Source organism: Tetrahymena thermophila (assembly GCF_000189635.1).
Source record: "Tetrahymena thermophila SB210 genomic scaffold scf_8254667, whole genome shotgun sequence".
NCBI lineage: Eukaryota > Ciliophora > Oligohymenophorea > Hymenostomatida > Tetrahymenidae > Tetrahymena > Tetrahymena thermophila.
Window position 1 is genome coordinate 2,107,191 of NW_002476434.1, and position 20,010 is coordinate 2,127,200.

The window sequence follows — 20,010 nt, forward strand, 5'->3', positions numbered from 1 at the left end:
TTTAAATATTTTTTTAAATTCAATTTATTTAATCTAAAAAAACCACAAATAAATAAAGTACTAACATTATTCATTATTATTATTATTGATTATCTCATAAGATAGATCTATACTTGCAGATTTTGGAATTATCTTCTTCCTCTTCCATTATGGTTTCACTTTATTCTTTTACAGGATAGAACTTATCAACAAAAATGGAAGATAAAAATTAGTATTCGATGCTTCTTAAACCATATTCTTAGGTTCCTTAATGGGTTTATCTATATCCAATAATTGATTTTATATGTTGGGGAGTAATATTAAATTTAATACAAGTAGTATCACAAAAAGGGAAAGGATCATATTAACATTAATAATCTAAATGAGGTGGATACTCAACGTCTATCAAATTAACTTCAATATCACAATAAACTTTAATTTTTTCAATCGTATGAAATATAAAATCTTTGTAAAAAATACTTCTAATATTTTTGTCAAAATATCTTTTTTTTTACAAATCTATGATTATTCCATAGAACATCTCTTGTTATGTTAGAATTATATAATCTAGCATACCTATATGGAGCAGATGTTGATGTACTTCGTTCTAGTCAATTCCTAATAACACCATAAATGATTCACTTTAAATTATACTACTTATCTCAACCTATTAATACTCGAAATTCTCTCTAAATATAGCTATCGCATAGAAATCATCATCTTTAAGATTTTCTTTTATGTAATTATGTACTTGCTGTTTCTTATAAATTGATCTTTATTAAGTTAATTATTTGAGTTCTTCTTTTTTGTTTTTATAATGCTTCAATATAGACTTAAAACTCTCTTGTGCTTTGATAAATAATTATTAAGTGTCTTTAAGTTGCTGTGCTAATTAATATGATTACTAATTTTAGCTCTTTTCAAGGAGCTCAATTGGTATTTAAAAATTCTTTATAAATTATTTAGTAACTAAATTTGCTTAGTAGTAATGTCCATACTTTTCTACATGATCAATTTTTATGCAACGATCAAAATCATGAACACTTTATGGTTAAATATATATCGTAAAATTTCCATTTAATTAGTAATATTTTTATTGTTTAACAGGAGCTATCAAAGGATAGTGCTCAATAGTCTTAGCAATTAGAGGTGATTTGTTTTTCTTTTTATAAATCTTTTTTCTACTTATGATGTTGATATTATCTTTCTTCTACTACTATGATGTTTATTATTCTTCGTCTTCTAAATCTTCTAAAGACATCTATTCTTCCATAAGTTTTAATTTATCATTATCATGTTCAGTGATGATGCTTAGCATTCTAAAATTCTAATATTTATAATTTGAAATAGTAATTTATTTGTATAAAATTGTTTGTATTTATTGAATTCTTTAAAATGTAAAAAATTTATAATATTAAAAGTAACTTTGTGATATAAGTAACTTTAAAGCATACCTATTTATTTTCTTTGAAATTGATTCTATTACACTTTCTACAAAAATTTCTCTTAATTTTAATTAAAACTAAACATAACAAGTAAATCTTAATATCACTCTAAATATATCATAAGTATCACTTTTTTATCAAACCTAATCGCAAAAATAATTGAAAAATAATGAAAATTCATACAATTTTGCTTATAAAAATCTAGAAAATATTCAAATTCTAAATATAAAATATATATTTTTTAATTCTAATATCTAAACCTAATTATTTTGATATTAAATAAGTAATTACTTACTTACAAAATAATATTATTTTTTCATAAAATAAATAATTTTTTGCTAATAATGCTATTAGTTAATTAATTAAATGCCTTTTTGATTATAGACAACCAATCTCTTTTTTATAATTAATTTAAAATAAATTAAATATTTAACTAATATGTTTCTTTCTTTTTCCAATTTACATCCCTACCTTTATATTTACAAATCAGTATAAAATATAATATTACTGAATTAATTTATACTTATATCATATTCATAATTATAAATAAAAAGCAAATTTATATCTTCAAACCTTAATTTATTTCCAATTAATTAAATCATTATTATATCAATTTATGGCCACAAATTTTTTATTACTTTGACTTTTTAATGTTTTCTTATTTATTTCTGAATAAAATATATCTATTAATGTTAAAGGTAAGAATGAATACTTAATATTTTAAACTTATTCTCAAGTTTCTTCAATTCTCAAAGTTATTTGGATTTTTAACAACTTTAAGTAAAAGGAGATATTTTTTATTAAAATATACTTTAATTTCTCATATATTAAGACAGAGTAACTTAAGACATAATTTTTACATTTTGAAAAATATTAAGATCAAATTTGAATGAAACAGCTTTTTCTGATATCCTTAATATATGAGAAATTATGGTATCTATAAAGGTTCGTTTTAGAATTAATTATCTAATAAAATTTTTCTTTTAAATTGCATATTTTCTTAATATAAAGTTTGACATTTTTAGATATTACACTAATTATTTATTTTCATATTCAAATTAATTTTAATCTATAAAATCTATTTCAAAATGTCATTATAATCCAATTCTATTCAAATAACAGTGTTATCCTTTGGGGCGAAAGTTGAATTCATTTATAAAACTGCTCTAAAAAACCCAATTCAGATTAAAATATTCTTTATTTATTTCTTCTTTTTATTATTAATACCTAAATCTTCCTCTGCAAAATATATTTTTTTTGATTATTTATTTTTTTAGTTTGTTGATTTCTGATCAATTAAATTAATGATTGAAAAAATATAAACCTATTTTTTCTTAAGTACTCATTAATTGTTCTAATATTTTGCAAATATTTAATTATATCTTCAATATTTTAAATAAAAGAAATTATTATGCAAAGTTACAAAATAATATTTATTATATTTAATAATTTAACAATAGTATCAACAAAATCAATTCCCAATAAAAACCTTAGATATATTTTTATTTATATTTTATATAAATTTAAATAAGTGAATAAGAATCAATAAAAAAACAAATAATTTACTCTTAATCCTTTTCTCGAAGCATTTTATTATTAATAGTTTTCTTCAATTAACCAAAAAATAAAAAAAATAAATAGATTTTTATAAATTAAATGAATGACTATTATTTATTTTTATGTTTTTTATAAAGTTGAATTTTCATAGTCAAAAATTTTTGAAGATTTAAAAAGGTTTAAAATTAATGTGATAGGATTTATAAAAAACGAATTAAATAAATAGCTAAGAAATCTTAGATATTATTTTAATTGAGGAATAAATTACTTTTATTTATTTATTTTTAATTATAAAATAAATTAGAATAAATATTTGTTTTCCAATTTGGTTACAAAAAGTATTAAGTTTATGAATAAAATAGATTTAACAAAATTTTTTTTCATGATTTAAATATTTCATTTTAAAATGTCATTTTCAAACTTATTCACTTCGCTAAAATAATTGATTACAAATTTATGTGAAGTATAGTAGAGTAAAAAAGCTAATCTAAATTAACAATTTTCTTTTATGGTTTCTTTTTTTTATAGTTCATAAACATTGTGATAACTAGGAAGACTAACAATTTTAAATAATTAATCTTGAAGATGAATTCTAATTTCAAGATTTTTATTGGTTGATTCAATAATACTTGATGATGAAAGAGACTTTTAACCTTAATAGAGTAATCTAATACCACAATCTATTTCACTACTATTTATATGGTTTTCTTATATCAGTCCTGCTATGAAACTAAAGTCTGAATAATTTGATTAATCTAAAGGCTGAATTTCAAATCTTAAAACATATTTTTTTTTTGGATCTATTATAAAATTTGAATAAGATATCCCAAACCCCTCCCGACTCTATCTGATTAATAATTCATTTGTCTTCGTTTTTTCAATTATTATTTGTTAGGAATTTTTAAAATTTTTTGATTTTTCGAAACCTAAAAGCTCTATTTAATTAACTTTTTGTTGGGGCCTAATATCTGAAGTAATAATTTATTCTTATTTATTTATTTTATTTAAATCTAAGAGAGAATCTTAGAAAAAGTTGATTTTTTCCACCAATTAAATTAATTAATTTTTTGTTTAGAGTGGTTAATCTAAACGAAATTTGTTTAAAACTTCCATTATTTCATCTACTTTTTATTTTATTTATTATGTGTTCTGATTGATATTTTAATACATTTGATTTACTATTTCTTTTATCTTTTACGCAGACTATTCATTGTAATTATTGTAAAGATTTTACAGTTCTTTCTTTTATGATATATTGTTAAACCTATGAATTAGACTATCATTTTAACAAAATATTTAAATTATATTATTTTTTATTTTATCTCTTTGAAGATCAAGCTTGATATTGATCTCAGCTTTAAGCTGATAAAAATAATTTTATACTTAGCTGATACATTTATCTAAAAAGTTTTTTTCTTAATCCGCTAAAAGTTCATCCAACTTTTAGTACAAAGTATCATCTATTAAAGGAGGAAAATTTGAAAATATTGAATCCTCATCAGAGTGGATGAACTCATTAACATCAATAACGTTGTTACTATTTTTAGAAGCTATTTTAGCACATGATAAGCACATCAATGGCTAAATATTATTTTAATCAAATAATAGTATGCTTTTAAATTATCCTTTATGCTTTTAGCAGTTTTCTTATATGTTTGTTTTTTACATTTCTTATTTCTTTCTTTCTTTCTTTCTTTTTGTATTTATTATTATTTTATTAAAAAGTCAAATTATTAATTTTTATCAATATCATACTTTGATTTAATATTTTCTCCTATATCTAAATTTGTAAGACAAATTAATATAAAATTGATTACATTAATATTATTTTTTATAATAGAATTTAACAAAAAATATTACATTTAAACAAAAATATTTTATTGGAATAAAAAATCATTTCTTCTTAATATAGTTAAACACTAATTAATATAAATTATTGGTAAGCTCATTCAATTTTATTCAAATAAAATGAGTCATACATTTAGTTTAAATATATCTTTATATTTCTTAGGATAGTATTTTTCAATGAATATTTCTGATAGAATTTAATACTCGATGCTTTAAATGTTAGCTTATTAATTATCAGTGGTATTTTTATTATTTTATCTATAGTTTAGAATTGATTCTATTTGATTACACGATATTTCTAACTTTACTAAGACTATAAACTCTTAATCTTTTAATTATTTACCCTCACTTTAATATTTCAATTCTTCAGGGTAAATTACTTAATTAATTTGGTATTCCGCTTAACAACAAATCTTTAGTTCATCTAAAGTATTTATGATGAATTCTTTCTAATAGTGGATTTGGTTAAACTTTTTTGACTATATAATTTATAAAATGATTCCAAACAACTTCTCTGTTTAAGAAAAAAATATATTATCTCCCATGCCTCTATGTAATAGATATTAGCTTATATCTTATTCTTCTACTCCGATTAAAGCAAACAAGCCTTTGCTTAATAATAGTTTTAAAGTTTCAATTTATTACAGATCGAAATTTGGACCTACTTCAACAACAGTAAAAAATTCATCATCTTTTAGATATGTGTTTATGTAATTTTCGATTAATTCTTTGCGATATAAGGATCTTTTTTTATTTATTTATATGAATCCCTATCGATCTTACTAATAGGCTTCACTAATTTCCTATATATCATTAATACATTCTTAAGAATACAATTAGTATAGTTTAAGCTACTACGCAAAGTTGTATTTCTCTACATCTTAAGAGTTTTCAAGAATTTATATTGGAATATGGAAATCTTTCAAGAATATCATTGAGCTCATTTTACATTAAAAATATCTTTTACACACTTCAACTGAAGACAATTTTAGAGTATATTTATAAAGTTCTCCAGTTTTTGATAAGCAGACAATCAAATCTCCATTTAAATGGTACATCTAATCGATATTTAAATACACATAAGGGCAAACTATGTCCAATATACTTAGTACTTTATTTTTCTTCTTTTTAATATTTTTTTTAATTATTTTTATTGCATTTTTCTATTCATATTACCTTTTATTCTTTTAAAAACTGATTTCATCATTTTCTTCTTCTTAAATACCTTCATTTTCGATGCTATTAGATGAGTTTTTTTATTTACAAGACTATTTAAATGAAAATAATATATTTCTTTCCATATTTATTTCTGTATTATTTTAAGATAAATAAGTTAAAATATGATAGATAATTATTTTTTATAATAATTTCCTTATATTATTAAAAAGCTGTGCTCCTTTTATCTACTTTAGCTTTTCTCTACTTTTTAATTTATGATTTTAATAATGAAATTTAATGACTGGAAAATAAGAAAGATTAAAATCAACTAAATTAAATAATAAACATTGTACAATACCTTAATTTTTTATTTTTTTTAATTTTGTTGTAATTTATTGAAGACTATTTAAAAAAAGTGTTTTTGATGACATCAAAAATGGAAATTGGAAAATAAGTTTCAATCAAAATATAAATAATTTATTTTTTTTAATAGATAGTTTTTTACTATGTAAATATAATCTTCTAAAAATGAAGTATTTATTAGATTTATAGATTCAATAAATACTCTTAAAGGTTTTCAAATTCTATGTTAAAAATTCAAATTAGTAAAGATGACTGACAAAAAATATAAAAGGATAAGAAAGAAAGAATTTTAACTAATAAAAATTTCAGTTGACACAATAATATTTTCATAATTTGAGTGTGAAAGTTAATACATTAATTCATAATTTCAAGTATTAAAATTTAAAAAGATAAAATATGATAGTAATTATCAAAATTTAAATCCACATTTTACTTTTTAAATATTATAAATTATAAATAAAATGTTATATTCCTCTTTAGTATTCTCGTTTTATAAAAATCTTAGCAAATATTTTTAGTCATAAATTAATTAATTTAAAAAATCAAATTACATTTTTTAAGGAACAATAATTAAATTGTTTAAGATTAGAAAAAATCTTTTAAAAAAGATTTCATAAAATATTATCATAAAATAAAATAGAAAGAAAGAATGAAAAAAAAATTTAATAAATTTAATTTATTTATTTTTATTAAAATGAGAAAATAAATTCTTTCATTTATTAATCAAATTTTAATATATAGTCAAAGTTTTAAGTAAAGATAAATTATTTATTATTGATTAAAAAATAAATATTTCGCCAAACTCTAAAAACAAAATGAATATGACATTGTAGAAAAAAAAATTTTTCGACTTCGAAGATGTAATTATTTTTTTGTATCATATCTATACTTTAAATTTAATTTTTTAATACAAAAAGTTTATAAGCTCTTCATTGTCACCTCTGAAAGATATAGAATTATATACTCAGTATAAATAAATTGATTAATATTTAAAATTAGATTTTATAATCAGATTCTAACAGTTATTTCAAAAAATTTATAAATTATTTCTAGGATATATTAAAATCATATAATTATAATCCATCTAATTATCAATACAGTAAAATTTTCAAAATGTACACCCTAAAAAACTTAGAAATCATTGAAAATAGGTACAATTTTTTACCCTAAATTTAACTTTTTCAATATGCCATATATTAATTGGGTAACTTTATATTTTGGAAAGATTTTTCCTCTCTATTTACATAGTTTCTCTGTAATATCTTTAGATACTTTAGTTATTGAATTTTTATTAAATATAAATTTTGTTAAATTCAAATTAAACTGGGCCCTTCAGTTAAAAAAACATGTTTAACTAAAAAAACTAAAAATAAATTAATAAACATTTTTTTATTTCACATTTTGAAAGAAATTATAAACAAACAAACTTTTTCAATTTAAATTAAAGAGTTTATAATTTACACTTAATAAAAATTAATTTTTATTTATATTTAATATTAAAATCTAATTAAAATTTAATCTATGATAATTTAGTACTTTAGATATTTCAAAATTATTGCAAGCCTTATTAAGTTGTACAAATGTCTAAGCTTTGAAGTTAATATTATCGTAAGAGAAATTTAATAATAAATATTTATTATTTATAATTATCTTTTTTTTTGTTCTAAACTGTTTATTATTAATTTTAAAAATAATTGATAAGATATTTCAATATTGACGGATAAGGTATATCAAACTTAAGCAGTACTTTAGCAACATTATCAAATCTCTAAAAATTGAGCTTACGTTTAGTGTATGAATTTTGATTAATTTTAGCGATTTTTTTAATTTATTAAGCTATATTAAAATATAAAATTAAAGTCTTATTAATAAATAATATTTATTTTAACTATTTATAGTGGAATCTAAATTGATTTGTAGAGTGTATCTATTTTAGGATCTAATTTATCATAAATCAAGAACCTTTCAACATTAGAACTTAATGTTGGGTAAAATGTTTTATTTTTTGAATATTTTCTCAATAAATTCCTTATTTTAACATACGATTTTAATTCTCACGTTCGATAGATATTTATTTTAGATGTTAATATTAAAAGAAATAATCAAATTAAAGATAAAGGTGCAGAAATTTTAATTTCAAAATTAGCTGAGTGTAGTAGTCTTACTAACCTGACAATTAACCTTTAGTAATAAATATTTTTTTTTATCAATTTTTGTCAAATGGTATTGCTAATTTGAATATTCTTATACAGTGATTTAACAATCAGTTTTGAAGATTTAAAAATAAAATTTTAACTTTAAATTTATAAAAGTGAAAACTAATTAACTCCTTAAGGATTGTAAGGTTTGGGAGCTGCTTTAGTAAAATATTAAAATCTCATAGCTTTAACCCTTGAACTTGAGTAAAAAATTTATTTATTTAATTAATTAATTATTTTGTTGTTGTATTAGTTAATTGAAAATATATTGTTTTAATTCAAATTATAAAACAAAATTATCATGTTTTTGTTGATTAATGTTTGTTTTATGTGGTATTAAAACCATTAATTGATTTTATAAATATAAAAATATTCTTAATATATCTATTTTTATACAAATATTAAAAGTTGTAATGATTTTAGTGGTGACTAAGGTTTAACTGGATTGGATTTTTCTCTAATTTGCTTCTCTAAACTCAAAGATTTATCTATTTCAATTTAGTAATGAATAATTTTATTTATTATTTTTTTTTTAAGATCATTTTCTTATGATATTGGATCCTTTTTTATAATACTAACCTTACTTTAAGTTAAATTGCTTTTTTATTTTATTTCCAAACTTGATAAAATCTTTTCTTATCAAATACGAAATCAAATATTAAAATTATATTTCTAAAAAGTGATTGCAAGGTAAACTCAAAAGCTGCATCTAGCTTGGGTTATACTTTATCAAAATGCAATAATATTTCTAAGTTAAAACTCAATATGTAGTAAAAATGCTTATTTTTAACAAGATATTATTTTTATTTATAAATATTAAAAATTTAAAGATTAAATCTAATTAGTTCTAGTGGTGCAATAGCTTTATGCTCTGCTTTAACAGGTTGCTCTAATATGCAAAATCTGTGTCTTTATTTATAGTAGGTTTACTTTATTAATTTTTTCTGCTAATTATAAGAAATAATTCTTTTTTTTATATCTTATGCTTACAAATTTATTCTTGAAAAATATGAAAAAGTTGTTAGCTTTTATTTTAGTTATCAAGCAAATAAATAATAAAACATTTATAAATATTTCTCTAATATATCAAAAGTGACAACTAAATTGATGACGAAGGTGCATTAGGTTTAGGCTTAGCTTTATCTTCTTGCATAAACCTAACTAATTTATATCTAAGCCTAGAGTACAAATTTAATATTTATTTTTTTAATAATATATACTCTCTGTAAAAAAAATATTTTGATATGATTTAGCATTTCATACATATTACTTAATATTTGGTTATTAGGCATATAATGAATTATTATATTATATTTTAAGTAAAAATAAAATATCTCCTACTGGAGCTTCAGCTTTAGGTTCTTAAATAGCAAATTGTTCAAATATAATTAATTTGGAATTTGATCTTAGGTAAAGTTATTTATTTGTATCTTAATAACTAGAAATTTTAAATAAATATAATTTAAATGTTAATAAAAATTAAATACTTTTATAGCTAAAATTAAATTGGATCATAAGGTGCAAAAGGTTTAGTCTCTCCTTTAGTAAAATGCAATAAACTTTAACATTTAACACTTAGGATTATGTAAAAAATTATTTTAATTTATTTTATTACCTTAATAATTATGGTATTTCAGATAAACTGGTTCTTCATAACATACAGAGAATTAACTATATTATTCTTTAAAACTTATTAATTTACTAAAAGTTAATTTTTTTACAAAAATTTGAGATTTTTTACATAAGGCTAAATCTATTTAGATAAATAAATTAATAATTTTAAGTAATTTTCTAAATTATTTGATAAATTTTTAATTATTGTGCCAGTAGAATTTACCCACCCCTTCAATTTTATTATAGATTTTTTATTTTAAAAATCAACGAAAGTGTGAATTTTAGTTTTTTTCTCAACAAATTTTTTAATATAGAAAATAAATAAATACAGTGATTTTTTATTTTTATATCTTATTAATTTATTTTAAAATTTAATTTTTAGTTCAAATTAATTATAATCTTTCTAAAAGTGATTGTAATATAGGCGATTAGGGTCTAGGTCTTACTCTTGCAAGTTTAACTAATGTTCAATACTTAGATTTACTTTTAAGGTATATTATTAATTATTTTTTGAAAAATTAACCATGATATTATAATATTTTGCTTAAATTTCTAAAGTAACAATTAAATTGGATGTTAAGGAATTCTAGATTTATGTTCTAGCTTTGAAAAATGTATTAACCTCTAAGGATTGAAACTATTCCTAGGGTAAATTAATTGATTTTTTTTTAATTTTTATTTTGTATTTGAAAAAAATTAGCATTAAAAAAATAATTTTTTTTATTTCATTTTAAAAAATAAAATTATAATATTAAAAATATAAAAAGGAATAATCAAATTGAGTTTTAAGTAGTTTAATTCTTATCTACTACTTTAGCAAATATCTAAAATCTCTAAACTTTGTCTCTTTCAGTAAAGTAAATAAAAGACTTATATTTAAATAATAAAAATGATTAAAATAAACTTTCTTTTGATTGTTAAATTTATTTTAAATTTAAAATAATTATAATTTATTAAGGCAAATAAAGGTTTTATTAAATTATTAATTCAATATTTTTGTGTTTAAGTCTTAATGAACTATTTAATTAATATTAAATATATTTTTATTTTTAAAAGATCTAATTATGAAGGTTTGTAAACCTTATGTATTGGTTTAAAAAACTGCAGCAAGATATTATATTTCTCTTTAGACCTTTAGTAATTTATTAAATTTTTATAGTTTTTTTTTATTTTTAAAAATCGTTAATTTAATATCTTTAAATATTTTTATTAATATTTATTAATAAAAGCTATAGTGATGATATACAACAAGATTAAGAATTAAAAATAAGAAATTCGATGTGCAAAATAAAGAAATTAGTGGAAAAATATATTTTTACTTGACTAGTTTTGATTCTTTTAAGAAATATTATGAATATTTTATAATTAACTTATAATATTTAAATTATGTTTTTAAAAATATAATTTTGAAAAAATTCTATTACAAAACTATTGTAAAAAAAAATTTTTCTTTTTAGGCCTAAGTTGAATTTAAAAAAAAAAATTATTTTCATTTAATTAAAAATAACATTATTAAAATTTAAAGTGAATATAAAATAATGCTTATCAAAATTTAAATCTACATTTTACTTTTTTAAAGATTAAAAATTATAAATAAAATGTTAGATTCGTCTTTAGTATTCTCGTTTTATAAAAATCTTAATATTATAAATATGAATAAAGATTTTTAATCAAAAATTAATAAATTAAAAAAATTAAATTAAATTTTTCAAAGAAACAATAATTAAATGTTTTAAGATAGAAAATAATTTTAATAAGATTTCATAAAAGATTATCAGAAAATCAAAAGGATAAAAATAAAATTTAATAAAATTAAATTTAACACATTTATTAAAAAGAGAAAATAATTTCTTTTATTAATTAACAAAATTTGAATATATTCTCAAAGTTTTTAATAAAGATAAATTTTTTATTATTGATCAAAAATTAATCATTTTGCCAAATTTAGAAAAAAAATAAATATGTCATAGTAGAAAAAATAATTTTTTGACTTAGAAGATGTAATTATTTTTTTTTATCATATCTATACTTTAAATTTAATTTTTAATAAAAAAAGTTTGTTAGCTCTTCTTTATCACCTCTGAAAGAAATAGAGTTACATATTCAGTATAAATAAATAGATTAATATTTAAAGATTGATTTTATCTATTGTTATTTCAAAAAATTAAAAATTAAAACCTTATAATTAAAATCCATTTATTTATCAAAAGTAAATAAATATTGTCGAACTGGGCACCTTTATTAACTAAGAAATCATTTAAAATAGGCAAAATTGTTTATCCTAAATTAATATTATTTTTTAATATGAAGCTCATCTAAATATTTGAACAATTTTTTCCTCCTTTAGGTGCTCAGTTTATATATTTTCTCTGTACTACCTTTAGAGATTTTAATTATTGAATTTTAATTAAATAAACATTTTCTAAAATTGAAATTATCAATAAAAAAAATGTTTAAGTATAATAACAAAAAATAAATTAATAAGCGTTTTTTGATTTTAAATTTTGGTAGAAATTTTAAACAAACTATTTCAATTTTAATTAAAGATTTTATAATTTACTCTTTTTAAAATTGATTGTCTATTGATTATATTTAATAAATTTTCTTTTAAAATTTTTCTTCATTAAATTATTTTTTATTCTTATTAAATATTAAAAATCTAATAAAACATTAATGTAAGATAATAATTTGGTCCATAAGATGAATCAAAGTTATTATAAGCCTTATTAAATTGCACGAATGTCTAGGCTTTAAAATTAAGATTATCGTAAGAAAAATTTAATAATAAATTTTTATTATTTAATATTTTTTTTTTTCTAAATTTTTTATTATTAATTTTAAATATTGAAAAGATATATCAATATTGACAGATAAGGGATATCAAACTTATGCAGTACTTTAGCAATGTTGTCTAATCTCCAAAAATTAAATTTAAATTTATAGTATGAATTCATTATCTTTAGGGTTTCTTTAATTTATTAAGCTATATTAAAATTAAAAAGATTTATTTACTTTTTCTTTTCATCCTAAATTTGATTTTTAAAATCCTACTAATAAACAATCTTTATTTGAATTATTAATAGTGGAAACTAAATTAATGTGTAGAGTGCATCTATTTTAGGCTCTAATTTATCAGAAATCAAGAACCTTTCGACGCTATAGCTTCATCTTGGGTAAAAAGATTTATTTTTAAAAAAATTTTTTCTCAATAAATTACTAAAGTTAACTTTACGATTTAAATTCTCAAATAATATTTTCAGCATTTTTCATTAAATTTAATAATATTGTTAGATAGATATTTATTTTAGATTTTAATATTAAAAGAAACACTCAAATTAAAAATGAAGGTGCAGAAATTTTAGTTTCAAAATTAGCTGAGTGCAGTAGTCTCTCTAATTTGACAATCAACCTTTAGTAAAAAATATTTTTTGTTTTATTAATTATTGTGGAATAGTATCCCTAATTTGAACATTCATATTCAGTGATTTTGGCAATCATTTTTTGGATATTTAAAAATAAAATATTAATTTAAAATTTATAAAAGTGATAGCTAATTAAGTTCTTATGGAATGTAAGGCTTGGGAGCAGCTTTAGCTAAACATTAAAATCTCTTAGCTTTAACCTTAGAGCTTGAGTAAAAATTTTTATTTTTATTTAATTATTTTTTGGATGGATTGAAAATATATCGTTATTTTAATTCAAATTATTAATAAAAAATTAAATATTTTTATGATTAAGTTGTTTTTTTAAGTGGTATTTAAACCATTAATTCATTTTATAAATTTATTATAAAAAATTCTTAATAAATATCTATTTTTATGCAAATATTAAAAGTTATAATGAATTAAGTGGTGACGAAGGTTTAACTGGATTGGATTTTTCTCTAGTCCCTAAACTCATAGATTTATCTATTGCAATTAAGTAATAAATAATTTTATTTTATTTTTTATGATCATTTTCTTTCTTAAGATATTGGATCTTTTTATAATACTAGCCTTAGTTTAACATAAATATCATTTTTATTTTATTTCCAAACTTGATAAAAATCGTTTCTTATCAAATACGTAATGAAATATTAAAATTATATTTCTAAAAGTGATTGCAAGGTAAACTCAAAAGCTGCATCAAATTTGGGTTAATCTTTATCAAAATGCTATAATCTTTCTAAGTTATACCTCGATATGTCGTAAGAATACTTATTTAAAAAAAAATATTATTTTATTTATTAATATTAAAAATTTAAAGTATAAATCTAATTGGTTCTAGTGGTGCAATAGCTTTATGCTCAGCTTTAGCAGGCTGCTCGAATATGCAAAATCTGTTTCTTAGATTATCGTAGGTTTACTTTATTAATTTTTCTGCTAATTATAAGAAATAATTCTTTTTTTGCATATCTTACTCCTAAAAATTTATTCTTGAAAAATATGAAAAAGTTGTTAGCTTTTTTTTAGTAATCAAAAAAATAATAAAATAAATAACTAATAAAATAGAACATTTTATTTTTTTATTTAAAAAAATATATAAATATTTCTCTAATATATCAAAAGAGACAACTAGATAAATGATGAGGGCGCATTAGGTTTAGGCTTAGCTTTATCTTCTTGCATAAACCTGACTAATTTAGATCTAAGCCTTCAGTACTAAATTTCATTTTCATATTTAATTATAAATATTTATGTAAAAAAAATATTTAGATATAATTTAACAAACCATACATGTATGTATTATCCTGAATTTAATTATTAAGCATATAATGAATTTCTATTTTATATTAAAAGCAAAAATTAAATATCTGCTACAGGAGCTTCAGCTTTAGGTTCTTTAATTGCTAATTGCTCAAGTATAACTGATTTGGAATTTGATCTTAGGTAAAGATATAAAGTTATTTATTTATATTTTTGTAGCTTATTGCTAAAATTAGCAATTTTATGTAAATATATATTAAATATTTATTCAAAATAAATACTTTTGTAGCGATAATTAAATTGGATCATCAGGAGCATAAGGTTTAGTTTCTGCTTTAGTAAAATACAATAAACTTTAACATTTAACACTTAGGATTCTGTAAAAATTATTTTAATTTATTTTATACCGTAATATTTTTATTATGGTTTTTCAGATAAACTGGCTCTTCATAACAAGAAATAACATTATTTAGTTTTTTTTTACATAAATTTGATCTAATTTTTTAATTTAGAAAATAAATAAATACAGTTATTATTGTTATTTATTTTTAAAATTTAATTTTTCATTTAAATTAATTTAAATTTTTATAAAAGTCGTTGTAATATATGCAATCAAGGCCTAGGTCTTACTCTTGCAAGTTTGATTAATGTTTAAAAATTAGAGTTACATTTGAGGTAAATTATTATTTATTTTTTTGTAAACTTAACAATCATATTATAATTTTTTGCTTAAATAATTTATTTCACAATTTTAAATCTAAATTCTTAATTCAAATATTAAAATTAAATGATCTTATTATTTCTGTAGTAACAATTAAATTGGAAGTTAAGGAATTCTAGATTTAATTTCTAGTTTAGAAAAATGTGCTAACCTCAAAGGATTTAATCTTTACCTGAAGTAAAATAGTTTTTATGTTTTCATTTTTATTTTGTGTTTTTCATATGAAAAAATTAGCATTAAAAAAATAAAAATTATATTTTCAATTTTAAAAATAAAAATTATAAAAAGGACTAGTCAAATTGAGTTAAAAGTAGCTTAATTATTATCTACTACTTTAGCAAATATCAAAAAACTCTAAACTTTGACTCTTTCAATAAAGTAAATAAAGTCTTATACTTATTTTTTGATTTTTAAATTTACTCTAAACTTTAAAAATAATTGTAATTTATTAAGGTAAATAAAGATTTAATAAGATGATTCATTCAATATTTTTATTTTTGAGTCTTAAATTAATTAATTAATATATTTTATTTTTAAAAGATCTAATTACGAAGGTTTTTAAAGCTTATGTATCGGTTTGAAAAATTGTAGCAATTTCTTATATTTCTATCTTTACTTTAAGTAATTTTTATATTTTTCTTTAGCTTTTTTATCATTTTTTTGAAAAATTGTTAATTAAATATTTTTTATTAAAATTTATTAATAAAAGCGATAGTGATATACAAAAAGATTAAGAATTAAAAATAAGAAATTCGATAAATAAAATAAAGAAATTAGTGGAAAAATAAGTTTATTGATTCTTTTAAGAAATATTATGAATGTTTTACAAATAATTTATATATTTTTTTCAATCTTTAAAAAAATGTTTTTTAAATTTAATTATGAAAAAATAATAATACAAAACTACTGAATAAAGAAAATTTTTCCTTAACAGGACTAAAAGAATTTTATTAAAGCTTAAAATTTAATTTAAAAATTAGATAAATATATTTATTATTTTATTTTTATTGAAAATAAATTACTTAAATATAATATTTTAGAAAAATTTATAAGAAAGAATATTTGCTAATAATTCTATTCCAAAATAGAAAATGCAAAAATGTTTAATTATTCATAAAACATTTTTCAATTTAGAATCATAAAAATTAATAACAAAAAAATCTAAATTAATTTTTTTAATTAGGTTTTAATTTTTTTATTATTTTTGAATTTTGAATTTTTTTAATTTCATAAAATTTAAATTTTTTAGGTAAAATTAATTTAAAATATTTTTTAACTAAATTATAAAAGATTCAATTTATCATGATATATTTTTATCTTTGTCATTTTAGATTATTGTTTTTTAGTATGCCTTTTATAGCTCATCTTTATCATCCTTAGAAATTTCTTATCTCATTCTAATAATTGTATCAAATATTTATAGAGATATTTCAGACTAAAAAGCAAACTTAATAGGAGTTATTATTTCTTTTAATTTTGAACTCTGTGTTTAAATAGATTTAATAAAAACATTAAATTAGTTAATATAATTTTATATTGAAGATTTAGAAAAAGAAATTAGACTACTATTGTTTAAATAATTGGATAAGATTTCTAAATCATTTTCTATTCTCTTAGCAAGTAATTCAAAGTTATTATTTGGTGAGAATAAACTCGTCACTTTAATTTAATTATTTTTTTTACTATTTGGAGATAATTCTTAGATTATGCATACTGATATTTAATAGATTAGCTAAATAATATCTTGTTAGTCTTCATACTCTTCTTTTACTTCTTCAAAGATTTAATTCCAATATAAATTTATCATGTTTTAAATTAGTAGTTTGCTTAAGCTCAAATATACAAAATTTTAAAGGTTTAAATTTTTTTTAATCAATTTTAAATATTAGTCAACTTTTTCAATTAACAGCAAAATATTACTTTCTACTTAGCTTGAGATAGTTAGATTTAAGTCAAAATCCTATTCTGAAATGCTTTACTCAAATAAATGTGGGGCAAAACAGTAATAAAGCTAATCAGATATAATCAAAACTATTTAGGAAATTAGAAAATCAGAGAACTATTTAAATTTTAACCTGATATCTTAATTAAAAATTTTCGTAATTCTTTATATAAAATATTCTTCGCATTTATTTGAATAATGAGAAAGTGATAATTTTAAGGTGTCTAATGAAAAATGTTAGCATTGCTATAATAAATTAACAATAGTTGTTATTCTTGCAATTATTAAATTGCATTCTCTTTAAACTTATTTTGTATCTTCACTAAATTCATTGGAATTTTTATTTATTTTTTTTGTGTCGCTTGAACTTAGTTATTAAATTTTTATCTAAATCTAACTCACTTGCTTAGAAATTATTTCTTTTTCTTGATCAATAAAAGTCAATTGAAAAATTTAGCTGATTTATCTTATCCATTCAATAAATTGATTTACTTCGAGTTTACCACATATTGTATCTATTTGCTTATTAAGAAAATTAAAGGAATCAATTCCAAAGTTCAAATCTATTTTAAAACCTTCTTCTATACTCCTATCTAATTGCTCTATGGTTAATTTAAAGAAATCTTCTTATAGCGATCCTTAAAAAAAATTAATTGTAACCTATCTCATATGATCTTAAAAAAAAGGCATAAACTTCATTAATTTTGATTTAATATATGAAAATTCTAATGGTTAGCCATCAACTTTGATAATTTGTTATTCATAGGAGCTAATCCACTCAATTAATTTGGTAACAATTTCATATTTTTACTATAACACGTTTTCATTTTCAATATCTTTCTATATTCTTTTCTCTAAATTTAGTCTATATTATTACTCATAAATATTAAAAATCTTAATTTCCTAAGGGAAACATTTAGCAACATATTTTTATACAATAACCATGTCTTCTGCTATGAAACTTTTATTAAAATTTAATTATTAATAATTTTTTAATAAAAAAAATAGTTACTTTATATTATTCAAGATGCTTAAAGTATCAGTAAATTAACTTGTTTTTGCTTAAAACCTTGCCTTTATGCTCTCATTAATTTGATCTATCAATTTTGTTAATTCTGGTTAATTTTATACGTTTTCATCATTTTCCTTATTTGAAATGAGAGAAACAATTTTATTTATAATTTATGATTCATCAGAAGTGAGCTTTCCATAATTTTCAAAATCTTTAAAATATTTCATTAAAAAATTCTCCTCTAAAACTGAAATTTATTTAGATTATTTTAAAGAATATTAAACACTTTCATTTAATGCTCTTAAAGCATTCACCATATGGAATCTTGTATCAGCGAGTTTTATTATATCATTATTATTTATATCTTATTTACTATTTTTATTTGAAATCTATTATTTTATTATAATTTTCTAAGCTTATTAAAACTCTTTAATTTTTGATACTAGTTAATTTATATTTTTGAGCAACTTATTTATATCATTTGTTTAAACTTAAGTAATTAATTGAGTTTACTCAGACTCCAGCTTTTAAATATCTTTTTAAATGTTTGAGCAAATATTTATGTTAGTTTTAATATCTTATTTTTCTTATAAAAGTACCTTTTCTTATTATTTTTACATTTAATTCTAAAAAAACTTCTTATTTTTAATTTTTATTTTGTCAAAATTTATTTTAAGATTATTAACTATCAAATATTTTATATAAAAACTTTAAAATACCTAATTAAAATTTTCTCAATTTTTATCTATACTTTTTATTATATTGATCATTTATGATAATCTATTTTTTATATTAAATAATCTTCATCTATTTTATAAATTCTATCTATTCTTTGCTCTTTTTCTGACAAATCTTTTTTCAAAAATAAAATATAATTATTCCATTAAGTCTAATTAATTTTCTCTCATTTAAAAAGAAGTATTATATATCAAAATACAAGAAGTAATCATAAAAAAATTCTAAATTAACAGAGCTCTTTTATTTTTCTGGTATATAAAATTGTTGTCTTAAATACATGGAATTTAAGCCTTTTGTTAAAGTATTTTACCTAGATCTCTCATGTTAACAATATTATCTTATATTTGAAATTGAAAATTATGCTTTTAATTTCCACTTTATGTATTTTATATGTAGGGTTAATATTATAAATTTTATGGCATTTAATATTTTTTATTGATTAACAACAAAAATCAACGTCTAAAAATTTAAAATTTAAAAATATTAGTCAAAATAAGAAAGCATTTACTTAATTTATTAATTTTAATTTATTTCATGTATTTGTTCAGTAGTTTTTAACATAAAGAGTGATTAAGTAAATATATTGATTAATATATTATTTTTTAATAAAATAAGAAATAAATGACAAAAATTTTATGAAAGAAAGATATAATAATATTTCATTTAATTTGATTTGATTGTTAACTATTTTTGAAAATTAAAAAGATATATTTTCAAACAAGAATAATCAAAAAAAATAAATAAATAAAT

The 20,010-nt window shown here is 18.8% G+C and overlaps 6 protein-coding genes across 6 annotated transcripts; 2 read left to right on the forward strand and 4 right to left on the reverse strand. All coding sequences in view use genetic code 6, as the record gives it.

Moving 5' to 3' along the window:
* Positions 1-94: 94 nt before the first annotated feature.
* On the reverse strand, positions 95-1,444 carry TTHERM_00041620 (hypothetical protein; the record flags this gene model as incomplete). Its single annotated transcript, XM_972172.2, has 1 exon — positions 95-1,444. Exon 1 carries the CDS (start codon positions 1,295-1,297, stop codon positions 95-97), a length of 1,203 nt encoding a protein of 400 aa, XP_977265.2. The 5' UTR covers positions 1,298-1,444.
* Positions 1,445-3,377: 1,933 nt separating this feature from the next.
* On the reverse strand, positions 3,378-4,649 carry TTHERM_000041629 (hypothetical protein; the record flags this gene model as incomplete). Its single annotated transcript, XM_012797176.1, has 1 exon — positions 3,378-4,649. The coding sequence occupies one exon, from the start codon at positions 4,647-4,649 to the stop codon at positions 3,378-3,380; it is 1,272 nt and encodes a 423-aa protein (XP_012652630.1).
* A 210-nt stretch (positions 4,650-4,859) lies between these two features.
* On the reverse strand, positions 4,860-6,252 carry TTHERM_00041630 (hypothetical protein). Its single transcript, XM_972173.2, has one exon. The coding sequence runs from the start codon at positions 6,128-6,130 to the stop codon at positions 4,955-4,957; it is 1,176 nt and encodes a 391-aa protein (XP_977266.2). The 5' UTR covers positions 6,131-6,252; the 3' UTR covers positions 4,860-4,954.
* Positions 6,253-7,141: 889 nt separating this feature from the next.
* TTHERM_000041632 (kinase domain protein) lies at positions 7,142-11,485 on the forward strand (the record flags this gene model as incomplete). Its single annotated transcript, XM_012797177.1, has 18 exons — positions 7,142-7,210; positions 7,268-7,317; positions 7,884-7,958; positions 8,053-8,142; positions 8,249-8,338; positions 8,447-8,536; positions 8,663-8,752; positions 8,957-9,049; positions 9,229-9,318; positions 9,379-9,468; positions 9,642-9,731; positions 9,869-9,958; positions 10,044-10,133; positions 10,573-10,653; positions 10,721-10,810; positions 10,930-11,019; positions 11,219-11,299; positions 11,392-11,485. The coding sequence occupies exons 1-18, from the start codon at positions 7,166-7,168 to the stop codon at positions 11,483-11,485; spliced, it is 1,509 nt and encodes a 502-aa protein (XP_012652631.1). The 5' UTR covers positions 7,142-7,165.
* A 638-nt stretch (positions 11,486-12,123) lies between these two features.
* TTHERM_000041635 (kinase domain protein) lies at positions 12,124-16,365 on the forward strand (the record flags this gene model as incomplete). The annotated part of the gene is made up of 18 exons (XM_012797178.1): positions 12,124-12,162; positions 12,219-12,268; positions 12,843-12,929; positions 13,015-13,104; positions 13,246-13,335; positions 13,487-13,576; positions 13,707-13,796; positions 13,997-14,083; positions 14,259-14,348; positions 14,408-14,497; positions 14,710-14,799; positions 14,941-15,030; positions 15,137-15,226; positions 15,442-15,522; positions 15,656-15,745; positions 15,857-15,946; positions 16,109-16,189; positions 16,278-16,365. The coding sequence occupies 18 exons, from the start codon at positions 12,124-12,126 to the stop codon at positions 16,363-16,365; spliced, it is 1,503 nt and encodes a 500-aa protein (XP_012652632.1).
* Positions 16,366-16,868: 503 nt separating this feature from the next.
* TTHERM_00042640 (exocyst complex component Sec6) lies at positions 16,869-19,142 on the reverse strand (the record flags this gene model as incomplete). The annotated part of the gene is made up of 3 exons (XM_972175.2): positions 16,869-18,471; positions 18,523-18,911; positions 18,966-19,142. 3 exons carry the CDS (start codon positions 19,140-19,142, stop codon positions 16,869-16,871), a joined length of 2,169 nt encoding a protein of 722 aa, XP_977268.2.
* Between the last annotated feature and the right edge of the window lie 868 nt (positions 19,143-20,010).